General features: G+C 52.0%; 1 protein-coding gene across 2 annotated transcripts in view; it reads right to left on the bottom strand.

Moving 5' to 3' along the window:
- The window catches only part of Tgm2 (transglutaminase 2), a 29,602-nt gene extending 6,374 nt beyond the window's left edge, over positions 1 to 23,228 (bottom strand). Inside the window, exons 1-10 of one of the 2 annotated variants that reach the window (XM_051187590.1) lie at positions 23,110 to 23,228; positions 20,231 to 20,410; positions 15,580 to 15,822; positions 11,150 to 11,268; positions 9,395 to 9,523; positions 8,334 to 8,511; positions 6,079 to 6,214; positions 5,017 to 5,120; positions 3,496 to 3,738; positions 939 to 1,208 (exon numbers count right to left, since the gene is read on the bottom strand). In XM_051187590.1, coding sequence (XP_051043547.1) covers positions 939 to 1,208; positions 3,496 to 3,738; positions 5,017 to 5,120; positions 6,079 to 6,214; positions 8,334 to 8,511; positions 9,395 to 9,523; positions 11,150 to 11,268; positions 15,580 to 15,822; positions 20,231 to 20,410; positions 23,110 to 23,119 — 1,612 coding nt within the window. In that variant the 5' untranslated portion in view covers positions 23,120 to 23,228. The remainder of the gene's footprint in view (positions 1 to 938; positions 1,209 to 3,495; positions 3,739 to 5,016; positions 5,121 to 6,078; positions 6,215 to 8,333; positions 8,512 to 9,394; positions 9,524 to 11,149; positions 11,269 to 15,579; positions 15,823 to 20,230; positions 20,411 to 23,109) is intronic. The other variant, XM_051187600.1, reaches the window with a different exon arrangement.
- Positions 23,229 to 23,907: the final 679 nt, after the last annotated feature.

Below are 23,907 nucleotides of genomic sequence, written 5' to 3'. Positions count from 1 at the left end.
GGACCTCCTCTAGGCAGGTCACACGGGCTCTCCATCACCGAATGTTGAGAGCACAACAGTACACAAAATCCACACTGACCAATGATGGATGGGCTATGGAGCTGTCCACACTGACCAGTGACAGATGGGCTATGGAGCTGGACTGTCCTGGCGCCGTGCTAGCTCAGTGTATGACCTCAGGGCCCAGGACAATTTTAGGAGAACACTGAGGAAGGGAATTAGCTATGACAGGGGAACACAGCTTCTGGGAAAGCCAGCAGGGTCGTGGGGAGATGTCATAAAACAAGATAGGCTCAAACTCCTGACTTGTCTACTCTGAGCCTCTGCCTCAAGAAAACGGGTGCAGTGACAGAATCCATACACCCCTAGACACACACCATTGGTTTTGTTTTTTTGTTTTTTGAGACAACATCTCACTACGTAGCCCAAGCTGGACTCAAACTCTCAACCTTACTGCCTCAGCCTCCAGAGAACTAGGATTGCAGGTGTGGTCCATCATGCTGGCTCCCACTTTTCTTTTAGATGTAAGAATTAAACATGCCGGGAGGCTGGGGAGACCACACAGTCAATAACGTGCTTGCTTTTCTTTGCAAGCATGAGAACCTGAGTTCCATCCCTGGAATGAACACGGGAAAAAAAAAAAAAAAAAAAAAAAAAAAAAAGGTCAGGTTTGTAATTGCAGTGCTGGGAGGAGTGGGGATAGCAGAACCCTGCGACCAGCTGGCCAGTAAGAGGCCCTGTCATATACAAAAAAGGTGGATGGTACTTAAGGGATGACACCTGTGGTGCCTTCTGGCCTTCACACGCACACACGCACACACACCATGGCGCTAAGAACATGCTTAGCATGGCACTTGGCCCTGGTGATGCCAGGCAGGGGTCTGAGAGGTAAGACTGGCACGTGAAGTACTGGATGCTCTAGGAAGGTAGAGCCTTACCAGAGAAGGGATCCAGGGTCAAGTTGAGGTTCTCAGAGCCGCACTCGGGCCCCAGCACCCCATTGTAGCTGACAGTGCGGGCACAAAGCAGGAGGTGACAATCACGGCTCTCAGAAGTGTCATTGCCGATGTGGGCAAACACATCGAAGTCGTTGCCCATGCTCATGCTCTCGCCCACGCGGATCCGCATGGCCACCCCCGTCTCCTCCTTCTCTGCCAGTTTGTTCAGGTGGTTGGCCCTGGTGAAGGCTTCCCTCTCTTCAGGCGACCCTGTACAGGGAAGAGAACTCAGATCTTACCTGTGACAATGGGAGAGGCTTGCTGGCCTTTTCAGAGTCCTGGTGACTCCAAGCAGCCCCGAGGGAGCCAACCCCTTCCCTACAACCCCTGTGCTAGGAAGAGGAAGTTGGATCTCACTCTCCACAGCTGAACCCTCAAGATTTAGCCGTAAGCAACCCTTCCCCCAAGAAAGATTTTCTCACCACTCCTTCCTCAGTTGCTCTCTGTGTGTGTGTTTATCCCCCACCCCAACAGCTCAAGAGTCAAGGTTACATTTTTGTTTAAACCTCTGTACCACATTCAGAGCTCTGACAGTGACTGGTACTCATGAAGCAGGGACACACTGATGTGTCAGTACAGGACTGCCCCTCCCTCCTCTTCCTATTGTCAAGGTCTCCATCGGAAACGACCATTCCTTCCTCTGTGTTCCATCCACCTTCTCTCCCATGTGCCCCTTTCTTCCCACTGTTATCAGGTACACAGCTGCTTTTCATTTTAAAAAAGATTTATGTATTGTACGCTATGGGTGTTTATCTGTATATATGTATATACACCACAAGCATGTCTGGGGCCCATGGAGGCCAGAAGAGGGGGTCAGATTCCATGAAAGTGGAGTTACCAATGGTTTGAGCCACTGTGTGTGTATGTGAATGAGTGAATGCATGTGTGCACGTGCACACGTGTGTGTGTATATGTGTGTGTGTGTGTGTGTGTGTGTGTGCTGCACTTTGTAGGTGCTGGGAAACAAACCCTGACTCTTTGTAAGAGCAGCAAGCATTCTGTCTCTGAGCCACCCCTTCAGCCCCACCTCCGTTTTTCTATCAGTCCATCAGCCTAAACTTTTTGAAGGTCAGAGAAAGGATGTTTTCTTCTGTCTCCTTTCCAGCTAGAGCGTGTCCAGACAGTACCAATCCCCAGGCAGCCTTGGACTCAGGGGGGGCCAGGCCAGGGCTAGGATTGCAATATTCCAGTCGCCTCTGTAAGTGTCATGGAGGCTGGCACACGGTGGGACTTGGGAAACCTCTATCATACCAAGTGGGCTAGTAGATGTGCCCAGTCAGTCTTGCAAACCCTTTTCCTTACTGATTCTCCATTAGCCAGAGAAAGATGCTGCCCTCTGGGAGGATTGAACCTGTTACTGTCTGGTTTCCAGGAATATGCATCATGGCCTCTCTGGACTGCAAGCTCTTCTGGCACAGATGTACTGTAACCATGGTCTACGAACAGCTAAAGACCCTGCTCCGACACACCCCATTAATAACATAAGACACAACATGGATATTATCAATATTCCTCCTGAGATCCATGTCTCTCCTATTGAGCAGCTATGCTCTCCAGCTTTATTGGGAATCAAATCAATGAAAAAGTGAGGCTGACGAACCAGGGGGACAAGGATGGGTGCATGGGTCAGTCAGTGCCTGCTATGGACTCACTTCAGATCCTTAGTACCCTTGTGAGAACCAGGCATGGTAGCGCATGTCTGTAACCCCTGTTGGGGAGCTAGAGATAGGAGGCTCCCCATAGTGGGCTAGCCAGCCAGCTTAGCCAACTGGTGAGCTCTGGGCTAAAGAGAAGACTCTGACTAAAGGATAAGGTGAGGCTGGAGAGATGCTCAGAGGTTAAGAGCACTTCCTGTGCTTTCAGGGGACCTTACTCAGCTCCCAGCACCCACAGTAGTTAACCCACAATTGTCTGTAACTCCAGTTCTAGAGCCTCTAGCACTCTCTCCTGGACTCCCTGTTAAAGATGAAGGACCTCAGAGTTAGAAAGATGGCTTAGTAGTCAGGAGCACTGGCTACTCTTCCAGGGTACCTGGGTTCAATTCTCAGCAACCACGTGGCAGCTCACAGTTCTAGGGGAGCTGGGCTGGGACCCTAATACAGACATACATGTAGGCAAAACACCAATGCGTATGACATAAAAATAAACAAATCATTTAGAAAAGAAAGATAAAGGGCCTCACTGTGTTATTCTTGAACTCGTGATTTTCCTGTCTTAGCCTCCCAAGGACCTGGGATTACAGGCACGTACCCCTGTGTCCGGCTCAGACGAAATCTTTTTTGTTGAATGATTTTTCTAACAAGCAGCCCTTGACTACATACTTCAGTGTCTATACCTGCTCTTGAGGAGTGTCTTAAGATAGACCAGTAACATGTGGGTCACTGACATACATAGGTCACCAAATGTAACACACATGTATACACAAGGCTGATGGGTAGTAAAACTAGCTGCTCGTCTGCAAGGGTAGGTTAAAGGCTCGGAGGGTGCGGGTGCCTACCTTCTGGGTACTTGTAGGTGTGGGTGATGTCCTCTCGATCGTCACGGCCCACACTCTTAGTGCTGATCTTCTGCCCCACCACCAAGGAGCGGTTGACTGATTTGTGCACAGACCCATCCTCCTGCCGGATCCAGTCCACCACATCAGCATTGACCTCGGCGAACACAAAGGGCGCATCGTACTTGGTGTTCAGGTCACCCTCCTTGATGGCCCGCACTGAGACTGGGCCACAGCAGTATGTCCCTGTTTGGGATAAGAGGGAGGAATGGGCAGAGCTACATAGAGGGCGACAGCAGACCCCTCCATGATTGTCCCACGTGAAGCAGAAGCTCGCTCTCAGGACCAGACAACTCTTTGGCCAGGGAAGCCATTCCCAGAATGCACCAGGATACAGATTCCAGAACCAGATGTTGGCATTCAAGTCCAAGTTTGGCTTGCTATTAGCTGTGTGACTTTGGGTAAGCCAGTTACTTCTCCAAGCTGCATTTCACTGTGGAGCTGTATCTGCGCCCACCTAATGACGGCCCATGAACCACAGAGATAAATTCTCTGTCTAAAGCTCCACAGTCTTTGCTAAGTCAAACAGAAATGTACTCCCCCAAGGCTTCCTAAGAACACCAGAAGGCCAGGTCTTGATTCTACCAGCTGGACACATTGAGTGGAGATTGATGCCTGCGACAGCTTGGTCTCAGCCAATGCTGAATGTGGGACCTGGGTTTACGGAGGTAAAACTGCCCAACACTGTCCACACCTACAGTGTTAGGGGCTAGAGATGGGTGGGGATATCGTGGCATGTACCAAGATGGGACATAGTCACAGCAAATGAAAATGGAACTCACAGGAATGTCACCCTGGGCTACAAAGAGGCCACCTAACACTGACACTCTTTACCGACTCCACAGTCCCTGCCCAGCTTCCAACAGAACCTAAAGGTTCAGTGATGTTAGATGTAGAAAAATGACATTTTTTAACTTATTGAGCGTTGGCAGCTGTCCTCTAATGACAAAATCAAGTGACAAAGCACAGGGGCACTTACAACTGACACTAATAAGAACCAGAGGCATTTCTCATCACCTTGCAGTTGTCCCAGATAGCAGGAGCTGTCGCATACACTGTTCCCAGCACTAGAACTTGCTCTGTAAGGATCAAGTGCTGCTATGCCATGAAGGGTTTTCTCTAGAACTTTCTAGAACATTAATGCTCTTTATATCCCCATGCCTTGGATTCTGTGCATTTACAAAAAATTCTCCAAGGGGATGTCTATGTACTATGTCTTGGTGCTATGTGTCTGTCTCCCTCACACATACAAGCATCACGTTTGGAATTGCTGGGATGTCATTTTGGGGGAGGGTGAGGATGTTATTTTTTCTTTGTGCTCGTTCGCACTTTCCCTACTGTACAAGGAGCGTGCTGGATTTCTAACTGTAAAGAAGTACACTGTGAACACAGACGAAGAGCTGCCATGCCATTGCTGGCCTCTTGCACCCCAGCTTCCCTCCAGGGAATGCTGTCCCTACTCACCTTCACTCTTCTCCTGTGGTGTGGGGTCAATAGCCTGCCACCCCTCGTAGCCCGGCTCTAGGTCTGGCCTGGTCATCCAGGACTCCACCCAGCAGTGGAAATTCCTAGTTGGGGGACAGAGTCAGAAGACACTTTTGTTGTCATTCCCTATAGATCCTACTCACCATGCCTGTGGGAAAGCGGGAAGTCCTGAGCCCACCTCTCTGACCTCTCCCGGGGCTGTCTCAGCAACATGCTCCTTAGTGGGGCCTCCTTGTCCTCCGACCTTTCACAATCTCTGGAGCCCTTTCGGCACCTCCAGGTCTCGCTAACCTCTCCTTCCTTGGCTCTAGCTCCTCTCCTGCCCTTACTTCCTGCCGGGTCCAGGCCCCCTCTCCACCCCATGAGCACCCCAGCTCCTACTCCCTGCTCCAGCCCTGGTCTACAGGGATGGCTCAGCCCCCTCTGAGCAGAGAGTGGTCCTGGAAGACAGCCAGGATCCCAACTCACATTCCAGAGTCCCTGATAGGATCCAGGCATTATGCTGGCCTGCCCTTTGTCTCCTGGCAAGATGCATGCAGGCAGTACCCTGGCCAGCCCAGAGTCCTATGGCTGCTGTGTCACTATACAGACGGCATGCAGATGCAAAGGTTTCTTTAAGAGGCAAGCTCTGCCCACCTCCTCGCTCTCCACCATCTCTCTGAGGAGGCAGACAGATCTCTGTTCTGTCTCTCCTTCCTCTCTTCTCTTTCCTCTTTTTCTTCTCTTTCTCCCTCCCCCACTTCCCCCATTCCCTTCCCAATAAAACGTCCTTCTCACGTGTGTTCTGCCTGATGGCGAATTTGTGCCCTGCCATGGGATCCACCAGGGTCCCACCCCGTGCTGTACGTATAACACTCCGCCCCTCCCGCTTCCTGCTGCCTTCCTTCCCTTCCAGGGCTGTCTGTGGTGGGCCTCCTGCCTCTCAGCCTCCAGCCCAGTCCCCCTGCCCATTCCTGCTCAGCCATGGAGGTCCAGTTCAAGTGTGGCCTATCCCAGGAAGCTTCTAAGGTTCCCCTCCTGGCCTCGCCACAGGCCCCTCACCAGATCATCTCGCTCTTGTTGCTCTCCAGCTCCCCGAACTCATTGCGGAAGTACTCAATGAGCAGGTTGCTGTTCTGGTCGTGGGCTGAGTTGTAGTTGGTCACCACTCTGGTAGGAATGCCAAGGCACCGGAGCACTGGAGGTTGGGTAGTGGGGAATGAAGAAGGGTTCACATTGTTGCTGAGGCTCTGGACAAAGCTGCCCTACCCAGGCCTCCATAGGGCCATCGGCACCCCAAGGGACAACGGGCCCACTGAACAGATGGTGATATTATGCACCAGCCACGCTTGCCTGGCCATGACACTGACCTGGCTGGTCACCCCATCCCCACTATGTTCCTCTTTTATCATTTTAAAATACAAATAAAATCTTCAGTGGCTTCCCATAGCACTGGACATTAAAGCCAGATCTCTGTTGTGACCCTTTATTCCTGATCGCGTCCTTGCACATTTCACTCTGGCCACACTGACCTCCAGTACCCCACTAGCCTGGAAGCCCTGGGAGCTCAGAACTGGTCAGAAACAGCAGGGTATAGAGCAAGGTGCTTAGTGCTCTGGGTGGGGCTAAGCTCAACTCTGCAGGCTCATCACAAAGAGGAGGGCAAGAATCATGAATGCCTCTCCCCACTTTAATTTCTTTTGAGACAGGGTCTCATGGAACCCTGGTGGCCCAGCAATGTAGTTGAGGATGACTTTGAACTCTTGAACACTGAGTTTCTGTTCTTGATCCTCCATCGGCCTCCATCTTGACTCTGCCTCCATCTCTTGTGTTCTGAGACTGTGGGACATCACTATAACACCTGTTTATGTGGTAGTGGGGTAGGGGGGCCTTGTATATGCTAGGAAAGCACTCAGCATCTCTTTGCAAGGGCCTTGGGCCCACTAGGCAAGCAGGACAACCCTGAGACAGCCCCAGCCCTTGCTGTAAAAGGGACAGATTCCCCAGGTGGGGAAAGGAAAGTGAAATTCTAAAAAGTATAGCCAGACAAGAGTTCATGGTGAACGACAGCCATAGAACCTGTGTTTTATTTTTCGTTTTGATTGACTATGAATGTTTGAAGGGGGAGTTGGGTGTGGCCTTTGCCTTTTGCCTTACATTGGCCTGTGAAGGAGCTTCCCAGATGGCCCTGGCTTCTGGCCAGGAGACACAGAGGTGTTTGGAGGGGGAGGGACAGCAGTGACCTGCTACCTCTTGCCTGATTCCTGCAGCCTCAGCCTCAGCTGATGTAAACCCTAGGCCTTGTTCCATATGCAGTGCGCCCCCAGATACAGACAGGAGGCTCTGTGTTGCCTGGTTGCTGTCATAGACTCAGCACCCTTACTGTCTCCAGGACAGTGTCCTGAGAGATGTCATCACCACAGCCTAAGGACTTGGGGCTTCCCCAGAGCCACACATACCTGGTTCGGGGCCGGACTGTGCCCTGAGTCAGCTGTGTGATCCTGGACAAGTCACTTCCTCTCTTTGCGCTTCCATTTCCCATTGGGGAAGAGGAGCTTATAATAGCAGCTTGCTAGGATGTAGTGATTCAGAGTAGGAGTGGGTGTGGCAGGCTCTTCTGCCTTGTGCCCAGAGAAGCACTGGGAAGTACTATGGGGCAGACAGTGTGTCATATGTCCTCCAAGGCAAACGTCAGTGTGGTAGGTGCTGCTGAGGGCCAGGCACTGATAAAATGCCCAGGGAGCCACCAAGATACCTTGGGTCCTTGATGCCCTGGGTCCCCAGGGTCCCCAGGGCTAAGCCGTCCTTGGCTTGAGACTCTGCTGAGTGGTACTGTCTTCCTAGGCCTCAGGGATCCCTGTGATCAGTTTATCACTGTTGACTCTGTTTTTCAGGAGGGGAAACTGAGGCTTGGAGACACCCATTCTCTATCCTAAGTCCACCTAGAGACTGGGCAGTTAGACTAAGCATTGCTCCCTGGGTCTCTGAGCTGTGGACTTGACTGAAGGTCTCTTTACATACCAGCCTAGAAGGTGGCCACAGCCAGAGACGAAGGCACCTAGGTAGGAGGCTGAGGTATGGGATCTCTCCAGGAGACTTCAGGAAGTCCCTTGGAGGGAAGGTGTAGGCCCTAGAGAAAAGGGTCAGGGTATGGAATCCATGGGAAGAAGAGAGGCAGGAAAAGAACCAGCTAGCTGCCATATTGTCTAGGCCACATGGTATCTTAATGGCAGAAACAGTACTGAAATCAAGTCTCCTTGTGTCCCCATGGGACCCTGGGGCTGAGACTGGTCCCAGGCTACCCAGCCACAGTTTACCTGTGCAGGCTACAGCCGCGAACACCCAACATTGTCCGTATTTCACTTGCTGACAGCCATGTTCCTTCCACCGCCGCAGGATGTCCACGCTGCCAATCCAGGCCATGGGGCTGATACCATCCCCATAATTGTTGTCCCATCGGCCCAGAAGTACACCCTGGTCATCGTTGCAGTTGACCTGCAATCAACAGAGCATCACGGGAGGCAGAGCCTGGGCTGAGGTGGAGGTTAGGTCAGGAGGGGTAGGCATACAGCAAGGGATCAAAGTCAGGCCATCCTAGGATGAAGGATTGCAGATGTAGTGTGCCACTGTGCACCGAAAGGGATCTCAGGGATAACTGGGGGTGCGGCCAAGTGCTCAAGAGACACAGGAAGGCAGAATCCTAGCAAAACCATGGTCAAGAATTTGATTCAGGGCCTGAACCCGCCCTGTGAATCCAGGGTCACTCACAAGTGGCGTGGTGTGATTTAAGTTTTCCAAACACCCACTCTGGCCCCACACATCTCTCAAACATCCACTGCTTCCAGAATAGAATCCAGCCTCTGGTCCACAGCCCATATGGCCTTGGATGCCCTGACCCTGTCCACCCACATCTTTTTGAACCCACCCACTCCCGTTGCTCACTCTACTCCAGCCTCTCCTCAGGCCCTCAGCATAGGCTGTGTATCTTCTCCTTCTAGTCATCTCTGTGGGCCACACCTGAGGGAGGCTCCTCAGCCTCTCCCTGTGGCAGGACCCTGTGCTCAGCCGCTCATCCACCCTATCCACCAGCACATGCATGATTGATGCCTGTGTACTCATTTCTCATGTTTCTACTGGTGTCTGTCTCCTCCCACCCACTAGAATAGAGTTCTATGGGATTTGGGACCACACACAGTTTAGATCCAGCTCTACACTAGTGCCCAGGACATTAGTGGCCATTGTTCAATAGTTGCTGGGTGAATGGCTAAATGAATTGCATGGGGAACCTTGTTTGTGTAAAGCTTTCCAAACTTCTTTTTGCTGAGACCTACTGAGCATCACCCTAGAAGGGAGCAGTCTGCTGGGCCCCCACACTCACCATGCCGCTCACCACCCGGCCCACATAGATGGGGCTACTGCGACGTGAGCAGTCCCGGGCACGGTCCTTCACGAACTTGGGGTTCACATCCAAGAGCATCAGGCAGGTATCCAGGATTCCATCTTCAAACTGTGTCCAAGAAAACAATAGAACAGGAAGCTGGGATGCCAGCCTCTCCAGGAAGCTGTCCTACACCCCCACAACTCCATCTCGCTAGTAGATGGGAATCCAGCTGGTCCTGGGTACCTTTAGGATGCCAGCTGCTGAAGGCTGAGGAGGGAACAGGGTGACATCTGGGGGACTTGGGTGTGAAGAGGGGGAGGGGCATGCCCATGTGGCACCTCAAGGGTTTTCCTTCCTGCCTCTGCTCCTCATTCTTGTGCTGTTTTGGATCAAGCCTTGTTCCATACTACAGAACAGCCCTTTAGGACTTGCTGCAGCTCCCTGCTGTAGCTCCCATCAGCCTGATGCTCAGAGATATTTACAACCAGGACTTTTCCCCATCTCACCTATTGGGGTTCCTTTACCCACAACAGATATACGTTTTTCCACCCCGAGTTATCCCTATGGGGCTAGCCTCTTGTATGACTAACTCTTCCTTGCTCTTCAAAGCCTAGGTCAAATGCTTCCTACTTCTAGAAGCCCTCCCAGATCACCATGGGCTTCCTTTCCATTAAGTCTCTGCAAAGTAGACCCTTGAAGGTCAAAGCAGGGATGTGGCCCTGTTTCTCAGAAGAGGATGCAAAGCCCTGGGAGCTGAGACTGGTTTGTGGGTGAGGGTATGCGTCATGAAGACATGGGTCACTCACTCCCACAGCCAGGCTGCCTGGGCTGGGTAAGAATCTCTGTGGCTATGATCCCTCAGGAGGAAGCTGTGGTCAGCCTGACCCTGAGGCATACGGAAGGACCTCACTCCACCCAAGGAGGGTCTGAACACCAGACTTCTGACCCACAGGCTGCGGGGCAGGTGGGGGGACATCGCAAGATGAGCTGCACCCTAGGAGACCCCCAACGCACCAACAGCCGGATGCCATGGTTCTGCTTTCTAAGTTTTCTCTACAGGAACTCTTCTGGGAGTCTGGTTAATGAAGGGAATGAGATCTGGGGTTTGCAGAACCAGCCCTGGCTGGGAACCGGAAACAACAGTAGTAGCCAGCTAGCTGTCTGGGTCCAGCCCAGCCAGGATGCCATAGCCTTGCTGGGGCTGGTCTTGATTTGTAAGGAGACATGATGTGATAATGGTCATGATTTCCAGCCACTTATGTGGTAGGCTTGTTTGTTACTTGATACAAACACATGTTCTCTGCACAGCAACATCAGCACCCCTGGGAATGCCTTGAGAAGGTACACGCCAGCCCTGCCCAAATCAAAGCTAGGGGTGTGGCTTGGCCACTTGTGTTTTCAGGTATCCCAGGGAGGCTATCATCATCCACTTCCTGACACAAGCTGGACACACATTGAATATCCACTGAGTGTAATTACTGTGTCAAGGGGCCTCCACTGCCCCCTCCTCCAAGAACCCGTTGGTTTCATTGCTCCACAGATTCTCCTCAGTCTTTCCCCACCCTGAGCCCAGGGATGCTGACTCTGCTGTGTGACTTTAGGCAAGCCTTAGACTACTCTGGTCGGGCAGCTGTATGGACACCCTGCATTTCTAACAGGATGGAATGGGTGACTCTGTAACCCCCTCACATCTTGAAATCTCAGGCTCCCCAGACACAGGCTGGTCACCATGAGAGACAGGCACTGTCCTACCTGCCCAAAGTTCCAAGGTACACTCTTGATGAACTTGACGGAGCCCTGGTAGATGAAGCCCTGCTGGTTAAGGACGTATTCCCGTCGCTGCTCCTCTGAGTCCAGGTATACATCATCCGCTGTGGAAAAAAGCGAGGGCACCCAGCTTCAGCTGGCAAGTCAGGGGCCTTGCAGCATGGCCGCTGGGGGCTAATTCCCTAGCCCAAGCCTCTTGCTTGCTTGTTTTCAAGATTTACTTATTTATTATGTACACAGTGTTCTGTCCTCATGTATGCCTGTAGGCCAGAGGCATGAGATCTCATTACAGGTGGTTGTGAGCCACCATGTGGTTGCTAGGATTGAACTCAGGACCTCTGGAAGGGCAGTCAGTGCTCGCTCAGAACCTATGAGCCATCTCTCCAGCCCCATGTCCAAGCCTCTTTCAATTAAAGAAACTACTCATTTAGAGGCAAGGCTGCCACACATCCACTTCCTAGCATGCCCAGAGCCTTGACGAAAGCAGAACACATGAACCCATTTACCCTCCCCATCTTAAACATGGGAGGGAAAACTGAGGCTCAGAAATATTTCACAGCCAAATAAGTGATGGGGGAGTCTGGGCTAAGAAGACCGTGGTCCTGATGCTCTTTTGTTGTTTTGTATTTTGAGACAGGGTTTCTCTGTTTACCTGGCTGTCCTGGAACTAGCTCTGTAGACCAGGCTGGCCTTGAACTCACAGGGCTTCACCTGCCTCTGCCTCCCGAGTGCTGGGATTAAAGGTGGGCGCCACCACTGCCTGGCTCTGAGGCTCATTTTCAATGTGACCTGGGCCTTTGAGTCCATCTCAGCACCTCTTGGTGCTGCCTTAAAGTGAAAGGTGTGGCAGATGTGGGCACTGGACACAGAATCCTAAACCAGCAGAGGAAGGACCAGGACTCCCTGGAGAGAAGGTTCCAGAGCCAAAATGACACCATGGAAGGGTCACCACAGTCCTAGGAAGCCAGAGCCTGGCCAGCTTTGGGGTTAAGGATGCTCTGTGAGACATGACTGAGGAGGCTGGAAGATGATGGCATAAATTGAGGACACGTGTCAAAGATTTGGCGCAAAAAGGTGTAGGTTACAGGGTCCCCCGTGACTAGAGGGGAGTACACTGGGCCAACGAAACTGTGGCTTAGTTGTCGGGCTGGCTTTATGATATCTGCTTCATAGACAGGGAAACTGAGGCTGGGAGGAGAAACCCAGGACCTCATGATGACTCCGGTGAGCCCCTAGCCTATGTCTATTCTCTTGAATTCCTCCCTCCCTCCATCACAGAGAAACTCAACTGTGCTTGATGTCTTGATATCACACAATGAAACAATTCACTTAAACAACAACGTTTTTAAAGGCAGGGTCTCATGGATCCCAGGTTGACTTCAAACTCCCTATGTAACCAAAGGTAACCTTCTAATTCTGATCCTCCTGTCTCTATCTCTTGAGTGCAGACATCACAAGTGTGTGTTACCTTGTCTAGCGTTTGGGGTGCTAGGAATCCTTGTATGTTAGGCTAACACCTTACCAACTGAGGTGAATTCCCAGTGCCTCCCTTTTTAAAGAAATTAAAGTATCTTAATTGTGTCTAAAAACAAACAAACAAATAAAAAAATGGCAAACTTTAGTTCCTGCTGGAGAAAGGGCTCCAGGAGCTACTATGAGGCAAGGTTAGACCTCCAGAGAGACCTGTGTAGTATCCAGCACCTCGGCATTGCAGGGAGGAAGGGGAGAGTGATGGGCACCCTGGGCACACTGCTCTTTGGCTCCAGAGCTGGGGGCTGGGTAGCTTTCCATTACTGAGCTCTGTGCAGAGTGAATGAAGGAGAGTAAAAGAGAAAGTTAAATTCAGGGTTGCCATGTGGAGTGTGGTTAGCACATGTGGTATTGGGATCATGGCTCTGATTTCTGGTAAAGTTGAATACACCGGGGACATGAAGCCATATGCATGCTGACACTATTCTGTGGCCTTAGATCCAGGGCAGAGGCACCCTTTTCCAGGCAGAAGCAGCCCTTTCCCATCCATCCTCGAAGTTCTCCCCACCCCCATGGCTGTCCCCATCTGAATCCAACTTCTGGCCTCCTCTAGACCCTGCAATGTGGGTCACCTTAGTCATTCATTGTACTGCTTGGCTGAGACCCACTCCGGGCCTCAGGGCAGGGTGAGGTACAGCCAGAGGAAGGGGGACATCCCCAGGAGCTGCCCTCTCCCTGCCCTGAACTCTAAAACCCTGTGAGTTGGCAAGGGCTCTTTCTCCACCCAAACAAAGTATAGTTTGTCTCAGCAAAGCTACCTCTGCTCCAAAAACCACTGCATTGTATGCTCTGAGAGATACCCCACAGGTCACTAGGGATGATTTCAGAGCCATTAATGGGGCACTGGGCAGATGCAGTCTGTGTTGGCAAGGTCCAAGGTGTTTGGACTCTTGGAAAGACTGGGCAATCCCAGCACTTGGGAGGCAGAGGCAGGCGGATCTCTGTGAGTTCAAGATCAGCCTCGTCTACAAGATAGCTTCCAAAACCACAGAGAAACACTGTCTCAGGAAAAAAAAAAAAAGATTTTAGCTGATTGGACCCAGACCTTCAAGAGCTACATTCCCAGCCTTCTCTTTTTTTTATTTTGAGACATGATTTCACCAAATTGCCCAGTCTGGCCTTGAACTCACAATCCTCCTGCCTCAGTCTTCAAGTATGAGGCTCATAGGCCTGCAATACCAGGCCTGGCCTTTCATGTTTAATAGAGGCCATCTTGGAAATAGCAATCTCTCCAGGTGTGTATGGACAGAGCTAAGATTAATTTAAATCACCAGACAACAGAGTCCCTGGAGTAGAGAGAGAGAGAGAGAGAGAGAGAGAGAGAGAGAGAGAGAGAGAGAGAGAGCATGTGTGTGTGAGAGAGCATATGTGTGCATATGAGTGTGTGAGTGTGCATGTATATGTGTGTGAGTGTGTGTGCATGGATATATGAGTACTTGGGTGGCATGGGTGTATGTGCACCATCAAGGAAGTCAGAAGAGCTATCAGATCTCCTGGAACTGGAGTCACAGATGGTTGCTAGTCATTGTGTGAGTACTGGGATTCAAACTCTGATCCTTTGGAAAAGTAGCCAGTGCTTTTAATCACTTAGCCATCTCTCCAGCCTCATGGGAGGTGGGGATGGGGGGTGTATTTTTAACTGGGTGTAGAGTTAGGAGGGTCAGAAGTTCAAGATCATCCTCAGCTACCGTGAGTAAAGGCTAGCCTGAATTACATGAGACCCTGCCTCAGAAAATCAATAAACAAAATAAAAAATAAATAAAAAGACTGTTCTGGCATCTGTTAGAATTAGAAAGGCCAAAGTAGGCCCAGCAGGAGAATTTTAAAAGCCTCCCTATCAAGTATGTCATAAAATTTCCTAAAATAGAGGAGAAAAGAAAACAAGTAATGACCCAGAGGAAGAGGTTGCCTAATAGCAGAGAGTTCAGACACGGGGCCTAGCCTGGAAGGACACTGAAGTCCCAAGCTGGGCGGCCTGGAAGGACACTAAGTCCCAAGCTGGGCGGCCCGAGGGTCCTCTCCTGCCGCACTGTGTCAGAAGAAGGAAACAGCTGAGATGGGGGACTGAGGCTGGGGAGGTGTGCCCCAGCCTGGCTGGCCTGGGCTTTTCCCAACTCTCCTCACTCATTCCCTCCCTCCCTTACCACTGTCCCCCGGCTGACTGAAGGAGCTTCCAAGGTCACTTCACTTCTCTGAGTCTCAGTTTCCTGTCCGGGCAATAAGGATACTGACATCCCCCCTGGCGGCTGTGTCCGGACCCAGTTGTGTAGTTATGAGCCAGATTCCACCCCTGCTTTCCCATCCTTGTGCCAACCTGGATGAGTTTAAACCTGGGCCTTGTGAACAAAATGAGCACGGCGTCTGGCACTGGCTGTAAGTTGGGGGTGCCTCTCCCACCTTGTGTCCCCACGGTTCCTGCATTGTGATGGTATTAGGAGGCGGGCCTGATGAATGGACTCCTGTCCCTAGCAGAGGACTGGGTTAGTTACCTCGAGGTTGGGGTAGCTATAGAGGAGTTTAGCCTTCTCTCCCTCTCTCTCCATGTGATGCTTCTCATCATGTGAGGTCACAATAAGGAAGCCCTTACTGGATATAACCCACAATCTTGATCTTGCACCCCCTGATCCCCAGAATTGTCAGCCAAATAGATTCAGACACCTGGTTCCTAGTGCTGTAGGAACTCATGGGCCCCAGACAGACCTGGACTGCATCCTTTGGCACCGGATGAGTCGCCTGGCTTCCTGTCTATGAATTGGAATGCCAAAAGAATCCTTACTTTGAGGCTGGAGAAGAGCTGACCCATGGCCCCACCCAAGCAATCCTCTTCATCACTTCCTTTATGGTTCCTGCCACTCCCCATCCCCCTTAGATGGAAAATGGCTCACCTGGGCACCAGGCATTGAAGAGCAGGATGAAGTGACCCAGAATGTAGCTGGAGCCTTGGTAGCCAGTAGAGGCCTCCAGGCTGAGGCGGTACTGGCCAACAGGAGCATTAGCTGGGGTGCAGAACTGCAGCGAGAGGACATTGTCCTGTTGGTCCAGCACGGAGGCTGTCCAGGATCCCTCCTCTACATTGTCAGACAGTGGGAAGCGGGCCTTGGTCCGTGTCTCTTCGCTGGGAACTGGGCCTGCAGAGGGGAGATAGCACAGCTGTGAATGAGCATGGCTGGCAGGACACTGTCCAGACTCCCAGGCCTGGGGTCAAGGCCCAGTCCCCCCTCCAGCCACTGGAGGAACTCTGCCAAGAGGTTCCACGGTCTAAACCTCTGTTTTCTCATTGGTGGCATTGCAAGCCCACTTGAGAAGTCATAGTGCCGCGGTGAGTCTACAGTCAGAGAGAGTCCCCAGCAAGAGGACAGTACAACCTGGGAGAGCCGAGGTTGTCCACCTCGGATCTGAGGTGACGTTAGACAGGCCCAGCTTGCCTGTCTGTGACACCAGCAGGAATGAAGGCAGACATTCCCAAGGACCCTCAGTTCTGCCTGGGTCCCTCTCCTGAACATCACTGCGCCTCTCCTGAGATAGCCACACACTCTGAGACAGGAGCTGAAAGTCTGAGATCCTGGCTACAGGCTGGTAGGGGGCATTGGCCTACCAGGGACCCTCTGGCTATGCCATGAGCAGCATATGAGGACCATCACTTCCCTTTAGCCCTGTACATCTTACACACAGCTATGACTGGGGGGTTTCCCTCAACTGCCAGAGAGGAGAGGAGTGAGGCCCAGAGAGAAGACTTTTAGGAGACCCTGGGTTTCTGGGGTCTTGAGGCCCTGGTAACCACCACACTACTCATTTCCAAAGACGCTGCTTCCTGACGGGTTATAAAGGTCCTGTGTCATGGTCTGCACAGACCTCTTCCAGGTAAGGGGTGGCCCGGCCCACGCAGGCAGGCCTGAGTCACAAGAGGGCTGGGCTGGCCACTTGGGCAGAGAGCGCGGAGAAACAGAGGAGCTTTCTGGCTAGCTGGGAGGCAGCCTGACGGTTTATTTTTATTTCTCCACCCCCTCCCTGTGGCTCTGCCATCCACTGCTGACAATATCAGGGCCTGCTTACTGAGGGGCTCCCTCCCAGCCTCCGCCCCTCCTCCCTGCCTGCCAGCACCACTGCACCCAGGCCCAAATATAACCGTGAGCTAATAGGCATGACACAGGCCTCAAGAGGCTGTCTGGGTGCCAGGGGCTGAGGTGGAGGCATCCAAACCCTCCCTCACTTCCAGAGCTGACATTTGGACAAGAACCAGCTAGCGCTGGGACTCAAGAGAGCTATCCCGAGTTTAATCCCCACCTGTACCCCAACCCAGCACTGTGCAATCCAAGCCAAGAACCCAGGCTTCTCTGACCCACAGTATCACCATTAAAGAAACAGGCTTGGGCCACATGCCCCGGAAGGTCCAGTCTCAAGTTGGAAACTGGCTTGTAACCTTGAAGCAAGGGACTTTGTTTCTGTAAGCCAGAGTTGCACTGTCTGTGACATGGGGCCTTCCTCTGTCTATGAAATGAAGTCATTCCTTCTTGGGTTGCCAAGAAGCTTGAAGAAGGTACACAGTAAGCATTCAGTAAAGAGTTAGTATGGCCTATTATTCTCATCACTGAGTCCTGGCACAGCTGGCAGGTTCAGGGGGGCCCTGAAAGCATTTAGAGCAGGGACTGTCCTCAGATGTGCTCCTTCCAAAGGGACACGAGACATCTGAGTTCTCGGGTCAGAGAGCAGGCTCTGAGGCCTGCGACACAAGACAGATGAAATAACTTCACGGATATGGAAACTGAGGCACAGGGAGTAAGGCTGGTTAGGAGTGGGTGGGGTAGGGCAGTCATAATTATGCTTGCAGCCCTAGCACAACCTGACCATTGCCCTTCCCTTTTCAGAAATGTCCTTGTTTGGGTGATCAATCATCTGGTTACTCTGGTAACCTGCCTGGGCCAGGTCCCACGGGCCCTGTCTCTGTTGACATACCATCCCTAGGGCAAGTCAGGAAACACACATCCCACCTCTCTGTCCGGGAATAGCCACACACATACTTGTGTACACACACACACACACACACACACACACACACACACACACACACACACACTCCTTTCTTCCAAGAGGGCTTGCTAGAGGACAGGTAAGAACACAATGTCCCCTGGTCTCACCATTGCTTATGTACCTGTCATTGCAAAATTCCTGGTTGGGGCTCTACAAGGTAGTCTTGGTGAGGTCAAGGGTGCCATGATGACCACTTTAGACCCATGTAATTCTAGAGACCCAAGGGGTCTTGGCACTGCCCAGACGATGGTGACAGGCTGGGCTGAGGTAAGGGAGGCTTCTAGGGTAACACCTTCAGTTAGCCTCACAATTGCTCCCTTCAGCCCCTTGGGCTGGCCTCATCTCATGCCTCCACCCTCCAAAGGGGGAGTGCTTCATCCTTTAACAAGGGCTGTTTGTCCACTGTGGCCTGAGGACTGCTGCAGAGCCCACCAGACCCCAAACTGCCTAGAGAAAAATAAACAGTTGGGGTGGGGCCCCAAATTCCTTCACTGAGTGGCTTGACTAACTCTCTCCCCTCTCTGGGCCTCAGTTTCTCTGAAGTGGTAGGACAGGCTGAGCATAAATTATAGACATCTAAGGAGAAGGAGGTCCCTAGCCAGGCTTGGGCTGGGCACGGACTCAAGCCTGGCCTGGAGGTAGGAGCCTGGCTTCCTGGTATTGTCCCTCAGGCTTCCCAGGCACCCGGGAGGGTCTTGGATAGTGGACAAAGAAGCCACGACTGCCTACAGATGGAAGTGACCCATGGGGACTGGAGAACAGAGATTAGCTGCAGGGTTCAGGAGGTCATTGTACCTCCCAGCACTGAATTCAGGATGCTAAGCACCTCTGCTACACTCCCCAGACCGTGGAGATGGAGAAGGAGGGTCTGTATCAGGGAGGAGAGCGAACGTGGATGCTCACTGGCTGCTCAGGATGGCAGCTCACCTGTGACCCATGTCACAGAGGAGTACACTGAGGCCAGGCAGGCACTCGGGTGGACACTGGGTTAAGTGACAGAGAGCCTCAACTCACAGTTGGGTCAGGGACGGAATGAAGCCTGCAATGCTTCTAACCATTTCATGACCTACTGAGTTCCTAGACCATCTAGCCTTACCTCAAGCACTCTGTCTGTAAAATGGGAGCCCATTATGTTTCCACACTGGGAGCATTAGGGTGGGCATGTGGACTGTAACACTGTGTGTCACCGTTCCAAACCTGATCCAGGCCTGCACAACTGCATGCCGCCAGCCTTCTCCTCTGCAAGGGTTGGAAGGCCAGGTACTGACTAGGACCCTTTGGTGTAGAAAGAGCGCTACAGGTGTTAGTGTGGAGTGACCTGGGTAATGGTTTCGTCTGTGGATGAGGAGGGAGGAGGTAGGGATGGAAGGGATATCCTGGCAGCCTGAAACCCCGAGATAAGCTTATCAAACGGCCCTTAAATAGAAAGGGCCTCAGCTGGGTTGGGTTGGCCCCTCCTGCCTGCCACTCTTTCTACCCCCCAAAACTGGAGAAAGCTGGCCTTTAACACCCTTGGGCCAGAATCCTGGTCAGGTGGCCCCTTGCTGACCCAAAGGGAGTGGTTCCTACCAGAAGCCAGACAACTGATTTGACACTCAAGGCCAGTTTCCTAGGAACAGTCAGCCAGAGAGATTGGGAACAGGGTGGACAGGGTCCAACATCTCTTTGCCCATCCCAGGAGCCCTGGGAATGAGACAAGCCATCTTACTTAACCTTCCAAAGTGAATTGCTGTTGAAAATCAGGCTCAGAGAGGCTAAGTGTCTTGTCCTAATGTCACACAGCAAGTCAGCAGTCCACACCACCTCTAGTAGGACTCTTTCCCCACTACCCAGAACTGGTTTAAACCAGATTTCAGAGGCCTGGTGGGTTCTGGGGAGCCCTGGTGAGAAAAGACAGGACGTTGTTTGGTTCGGGAAACATTATGCTGGATCATGCCGTGGAATAATCCTTTTGTACACTGTGAAGATGGGTTGCTCTCATTGTTAATAAAAAGCTGATTGGCCAATGGCTAGGCAGAATTTTCTGGGGGGGGCAGAGAGAATGCTGGGAAGAAGGAGGGCAGAGTTGGAGTAATCACAAGCCAGACTCAGAAGATGTAACATGGGAAGTTATAGATGATGGGGTAGCACATAGATTAATAGAAATGGGTTAATTTAAGTTGTAAGAGCTGCCTGGAGACAAGCCTAAGCTATGGGCTGAGCATTTATAATTAGTAATAAGTCTCTGTGTGGTTATTTGGGAACTGGCTGGCAAGACAGAAAAGTCACCTACAGGATCATGATGAACCTGCAAGGCAGAAAGCTGTGGAAAGTGGCAACCCAGTATGCAGGCTCGGGTGGCCTGTGGTGGCCACTCCCTCTCCATTCTGGGCCTCGTTTTCTCATCTGTAATATGGGGTTAATGACAGCTGAGATTCTCACAGGTTGGGAGACTGTGAAAAGAGGTGGGAATGCACCTGTCCCGTGGCCTACAAGAAGCAAGACACAGAGGACAGCAAAGGCACCCACCTGTCACAGCACCAAATGTAAGGCTGTCCACGCTGGCCTCATAGCCACGGCCCTCAAAGTACAGCGTCAGCCGAAATCGCTGGCCACGCCGCAACACCAGTTTCTCGTGGCACAGGTCGGCTGTGTGGTGGTCACGGCCATTGGCCTGTATCTCCAAGTCACACCTCTCCAAGATCAGCTCTACAGAGAAAGAAACAAGGGACAGGCATGAGCTACTATGGCATCTCAGAGGGCTGTGGTCTTCAGTGATATATTCCCACTCCCTGCATATGGGGGCTCTCCATCCCCTGTGACCTTCTCTAGATCCTGGTGACACTCTTTTGTACCTCTATAAGGAGCAGCCCTGACCCTTTCAAGCCCACAGTTTCCCATGGTCACAAGAGCCTGACAAGGCTAAATAGCTCTAGTGCTTTCAATCACAAGGTCATGTTTGCAGCAAGAGGGGCCTCTGGCATGCCCCAGTCATGTGACCTCCAACAATTGAAAATTTCTGGGCCTCAGTTTCCAGGACCTACCTCATAGGTCCTGGCAAGCATTAAATCAACTGATGTGTGTGAAGTATAGCACGGTATTTAATACACAGGCACCTGGTCCACACAGCCTACCACAAGGTCACAACCCTCCAGGGGCCTTTGGCGGGATCTGCTGAAATTACTCAGCGTTTGCTGCCTGAGCCAAATACCTTTCCCCCTCCCCTTCTCCCTTCTATTCCTTTCCCTCCCTCCCTCTTCCCTTTCGTTACACAGAGTCTCACTATGTAGCCCAGCCTGGCCTTCACCTCCAGTTCCTCCTGCCTGAAGACAGCCTGTGTCATCCTGTCTGGCTCAGACACAACTTTCAAGGTACAGGAAATACCATTGACTAAGGACCAGGCTAAAGGACAGGATCAGAGCCCTGACAACATTTAGTCTCTAGGAGACCTTCATCAACGGACCTGTTTTCCCTAACACATCCACTGCAAGAAAGAACAAACAAACAACGACAACCCTAACAGCTTAAAGGAAGGCCCTGTAATGAGAAACTGAGGGTGGTTCTGCCCATTGCCACGTGTGGGACTTACTGAGACTGATTTTACAGGATGATTTTAAAACATTTCCTATATGCAGGAGACAGCTGGGGATTGGATTGGTAACAGAATGGAGACCTCAAGGGACTCTGCTGACTTGTCTGCTTGTGAAGAGGAGTTGATACAGCATGAGATACTCTTCCCAAGCATAGCAGACGGGCTGGAGGCAGGGGTAGGTTAGGTAGTGACAGCAGAAGGATCTATTGCATTGTGCTAACCTCTCTGCTTTATAGATGTCCAGTGTTCTCCCAAATAAAAGTTTGTGAGTGTTATAGACCTACATTTTCATTCCACCATGTTGCTCTGTGATCTTAGACAAGTGTCCCTACCGTTCTGTGCCTCCTTCTCCAAAACCTCAAGAGGTGCTATGAAGTAAAGAGAGGGCCCCACCCAGGAGAGAGGCCTGTGGAGTGGAAGTTTGATTTTCCTGTTCCAGAAAAAGCTTAGGACCTGGGCAGGCACAAGGTGACAGATAGGGGCAGGGGGTAGAGGTCTAAACAATCTCACGGTCAGGACTGGGGAGTCCTTCGGGTCAGGAATGGGCACAGCACTCTCAGAGTTGCCGGGACAGTGAAGGACATGTGGTCCAACCGAGGCCCAGGGCCTGTAATACTCACAAGCTTTTATTTGGGAGAATACTCCTGCCTCTAGCCCCTCTGATGCACCATTGAGGCAGGACAGACCCACAGTATACTCAACCTTGGAAAGCTAGGGCAGGTGATAAAGAGGCCATCTCTCTAGAAACCCTGGGGTTGACCATCCCCCAGCCTGGGGAGACGGTGCAGTACCCTATCCACAGGCTGGGGGTATAGCAGACAGGGCTGAGTCACAGAACTCATGGTCTTATGCCTTCTGGGCCAGTGGGGCCCCTGCTGGAGGCATCCCCAAGGTCCCCCAACTTTTGGAACTAGGGATGAGAAACTGCCTTGTGGATAAGCAGACTCCTAGATGACATATCACAGCCTGCTGGGGTTCCAGAGAAGGGAGTGACCAAGGCCGCACAGTAGGGCTAGTTCTCTGCAACCTCCCTGTCTCCTTGCTTCGGGTCCCTCTTCATGCCCCTTCTCTCCTTGTCCCCAGGTCTCTTTTCTGTGGTCACAGTGCAGGCAGACACCATTCCTGAGTAGATTTGACCCAAGAGTCGGCTGGGATTTGGGTCTGACAGTGTTAGACACCTCCACCGTCTAAGTCCTGACCCATGAGTGCCCGTGTGCTGCCTGCGGACCTACATAAGTGAGCTCACGCCACAAGATGGAGGCAGGCAGGAAATGGACAGGACCCTGGACCCTTTCCACTCCTCTCAACCCTCGTGGGAGCACCAAGGCTGGCACTACTGTCCCTAACTTACAGCAGGGAACATTGAGCTTCAACAGGTGGTCAAGGTCTGGGCTCAGAGAACATGAAGGCTCAAAGGGACTTTAGAGAACAGGCCTGGCTTCAGCGGTGCTCCACTAAATGCTGGAATGTCCCTTCGACTTGAGGTCACCCAGTCAAACAGGAAGGCTGCACCCCTCTCCAGGCACCAAGGAAAACCAAGTACCACATGCCCGCCAGCATCCCTGTACCTGGCACACAGTTGGGACACAGCTCCAACTAGATAGTTAGGGAAAGGTGACAGTAATTTACCCTTCCAGGGACACCTTCTGGTAGCATTTTCACCTCATTCCGGGGCAGGGCTAACAGCTGTGCCTGGGATTGGGGAAACTAAGGTCCACAACTTGGAGCCAGAGGTCCCACCTGTTGTTCTTATCTGGGGACTTGGAGACAGTACGGCTTGCTCCCGACCCCACCTCCCTGCTGCCCAGGCACTCACCCTCGGCCATGGCCAGGTTAGCGGCGACAGCTCAGACGCGGCGGGACACTCGGGCGCGGACCACCAGCACGGTGCTGCTGGCCGGCAGAGCGGCGCGAACTTATAGCCCGTGGCCGGGCGGACCTGGGTGGGGCGGGGCGGACACCGGGGCAATCAGTTCGGAGACCAAGACGGCCAAGGGCGCCCCCTGCCGGACACAGGGTGATCTTGGAACAGAACCCTGAACCGCGTTGTATGCCCAGATCAGACCAGGGCCACTGAAAACGCAATACACAGAAATGATTCACAGGCCCCAAACACGCACCGCTCCACACACACATATGCTCATACCACACACCACACATACCACACACACAGATACACAGCACATGCATATATGCACCACATACACTTACACACTGTGGATACACATGCATATACATGTGAACACACCACACACATACATGTGGAGTAGACACACACAACCAAACAGACAAACATAGAGGTCCATGCATAGCCCCACAGAATCCACTAACAATTTTGGACACATAGTGATTAGATCACATCTGACATTAAATCACACTGGACACTTAGAGATCAGACAGGATATAGACACACCTAGACGTGAGGCTGGGTTCCGGCAAAGCCATAGATAGCCCTCAAATGAATCGGTATCTGGATGTGGGAGCTTATAGACTGTTGCAGACAGGAGCACAGGTACTGGCTTGTGGACACCCACAGACACCCATACCCTTCCTGTCTCAGCCAGTCACTCATTCCGTTAATCCCCCACCCACCCATTGTTCGCTCATCCACTCA

The sequence above is a fragment of the Phodopus roborovskii genome, unplaced genomic scaffold, assembly GCF_943737965.1.
Source record: "Phodopus roborovskii unplaced genomic scaffold, PHOROB, whole genome shotgun sequence".
Lineage (NCBI taxonomy): Eukaryota > Metazoa > Chordata > Mammalia > Rodentia > Cricetidae > Phodopus > Phodopus roborovskii.
The sequence above is the reverse complement of the archived record's forward strand: the minus strand, read 5'-3'. Positions and strand labels throughout refer to the sequence as shown.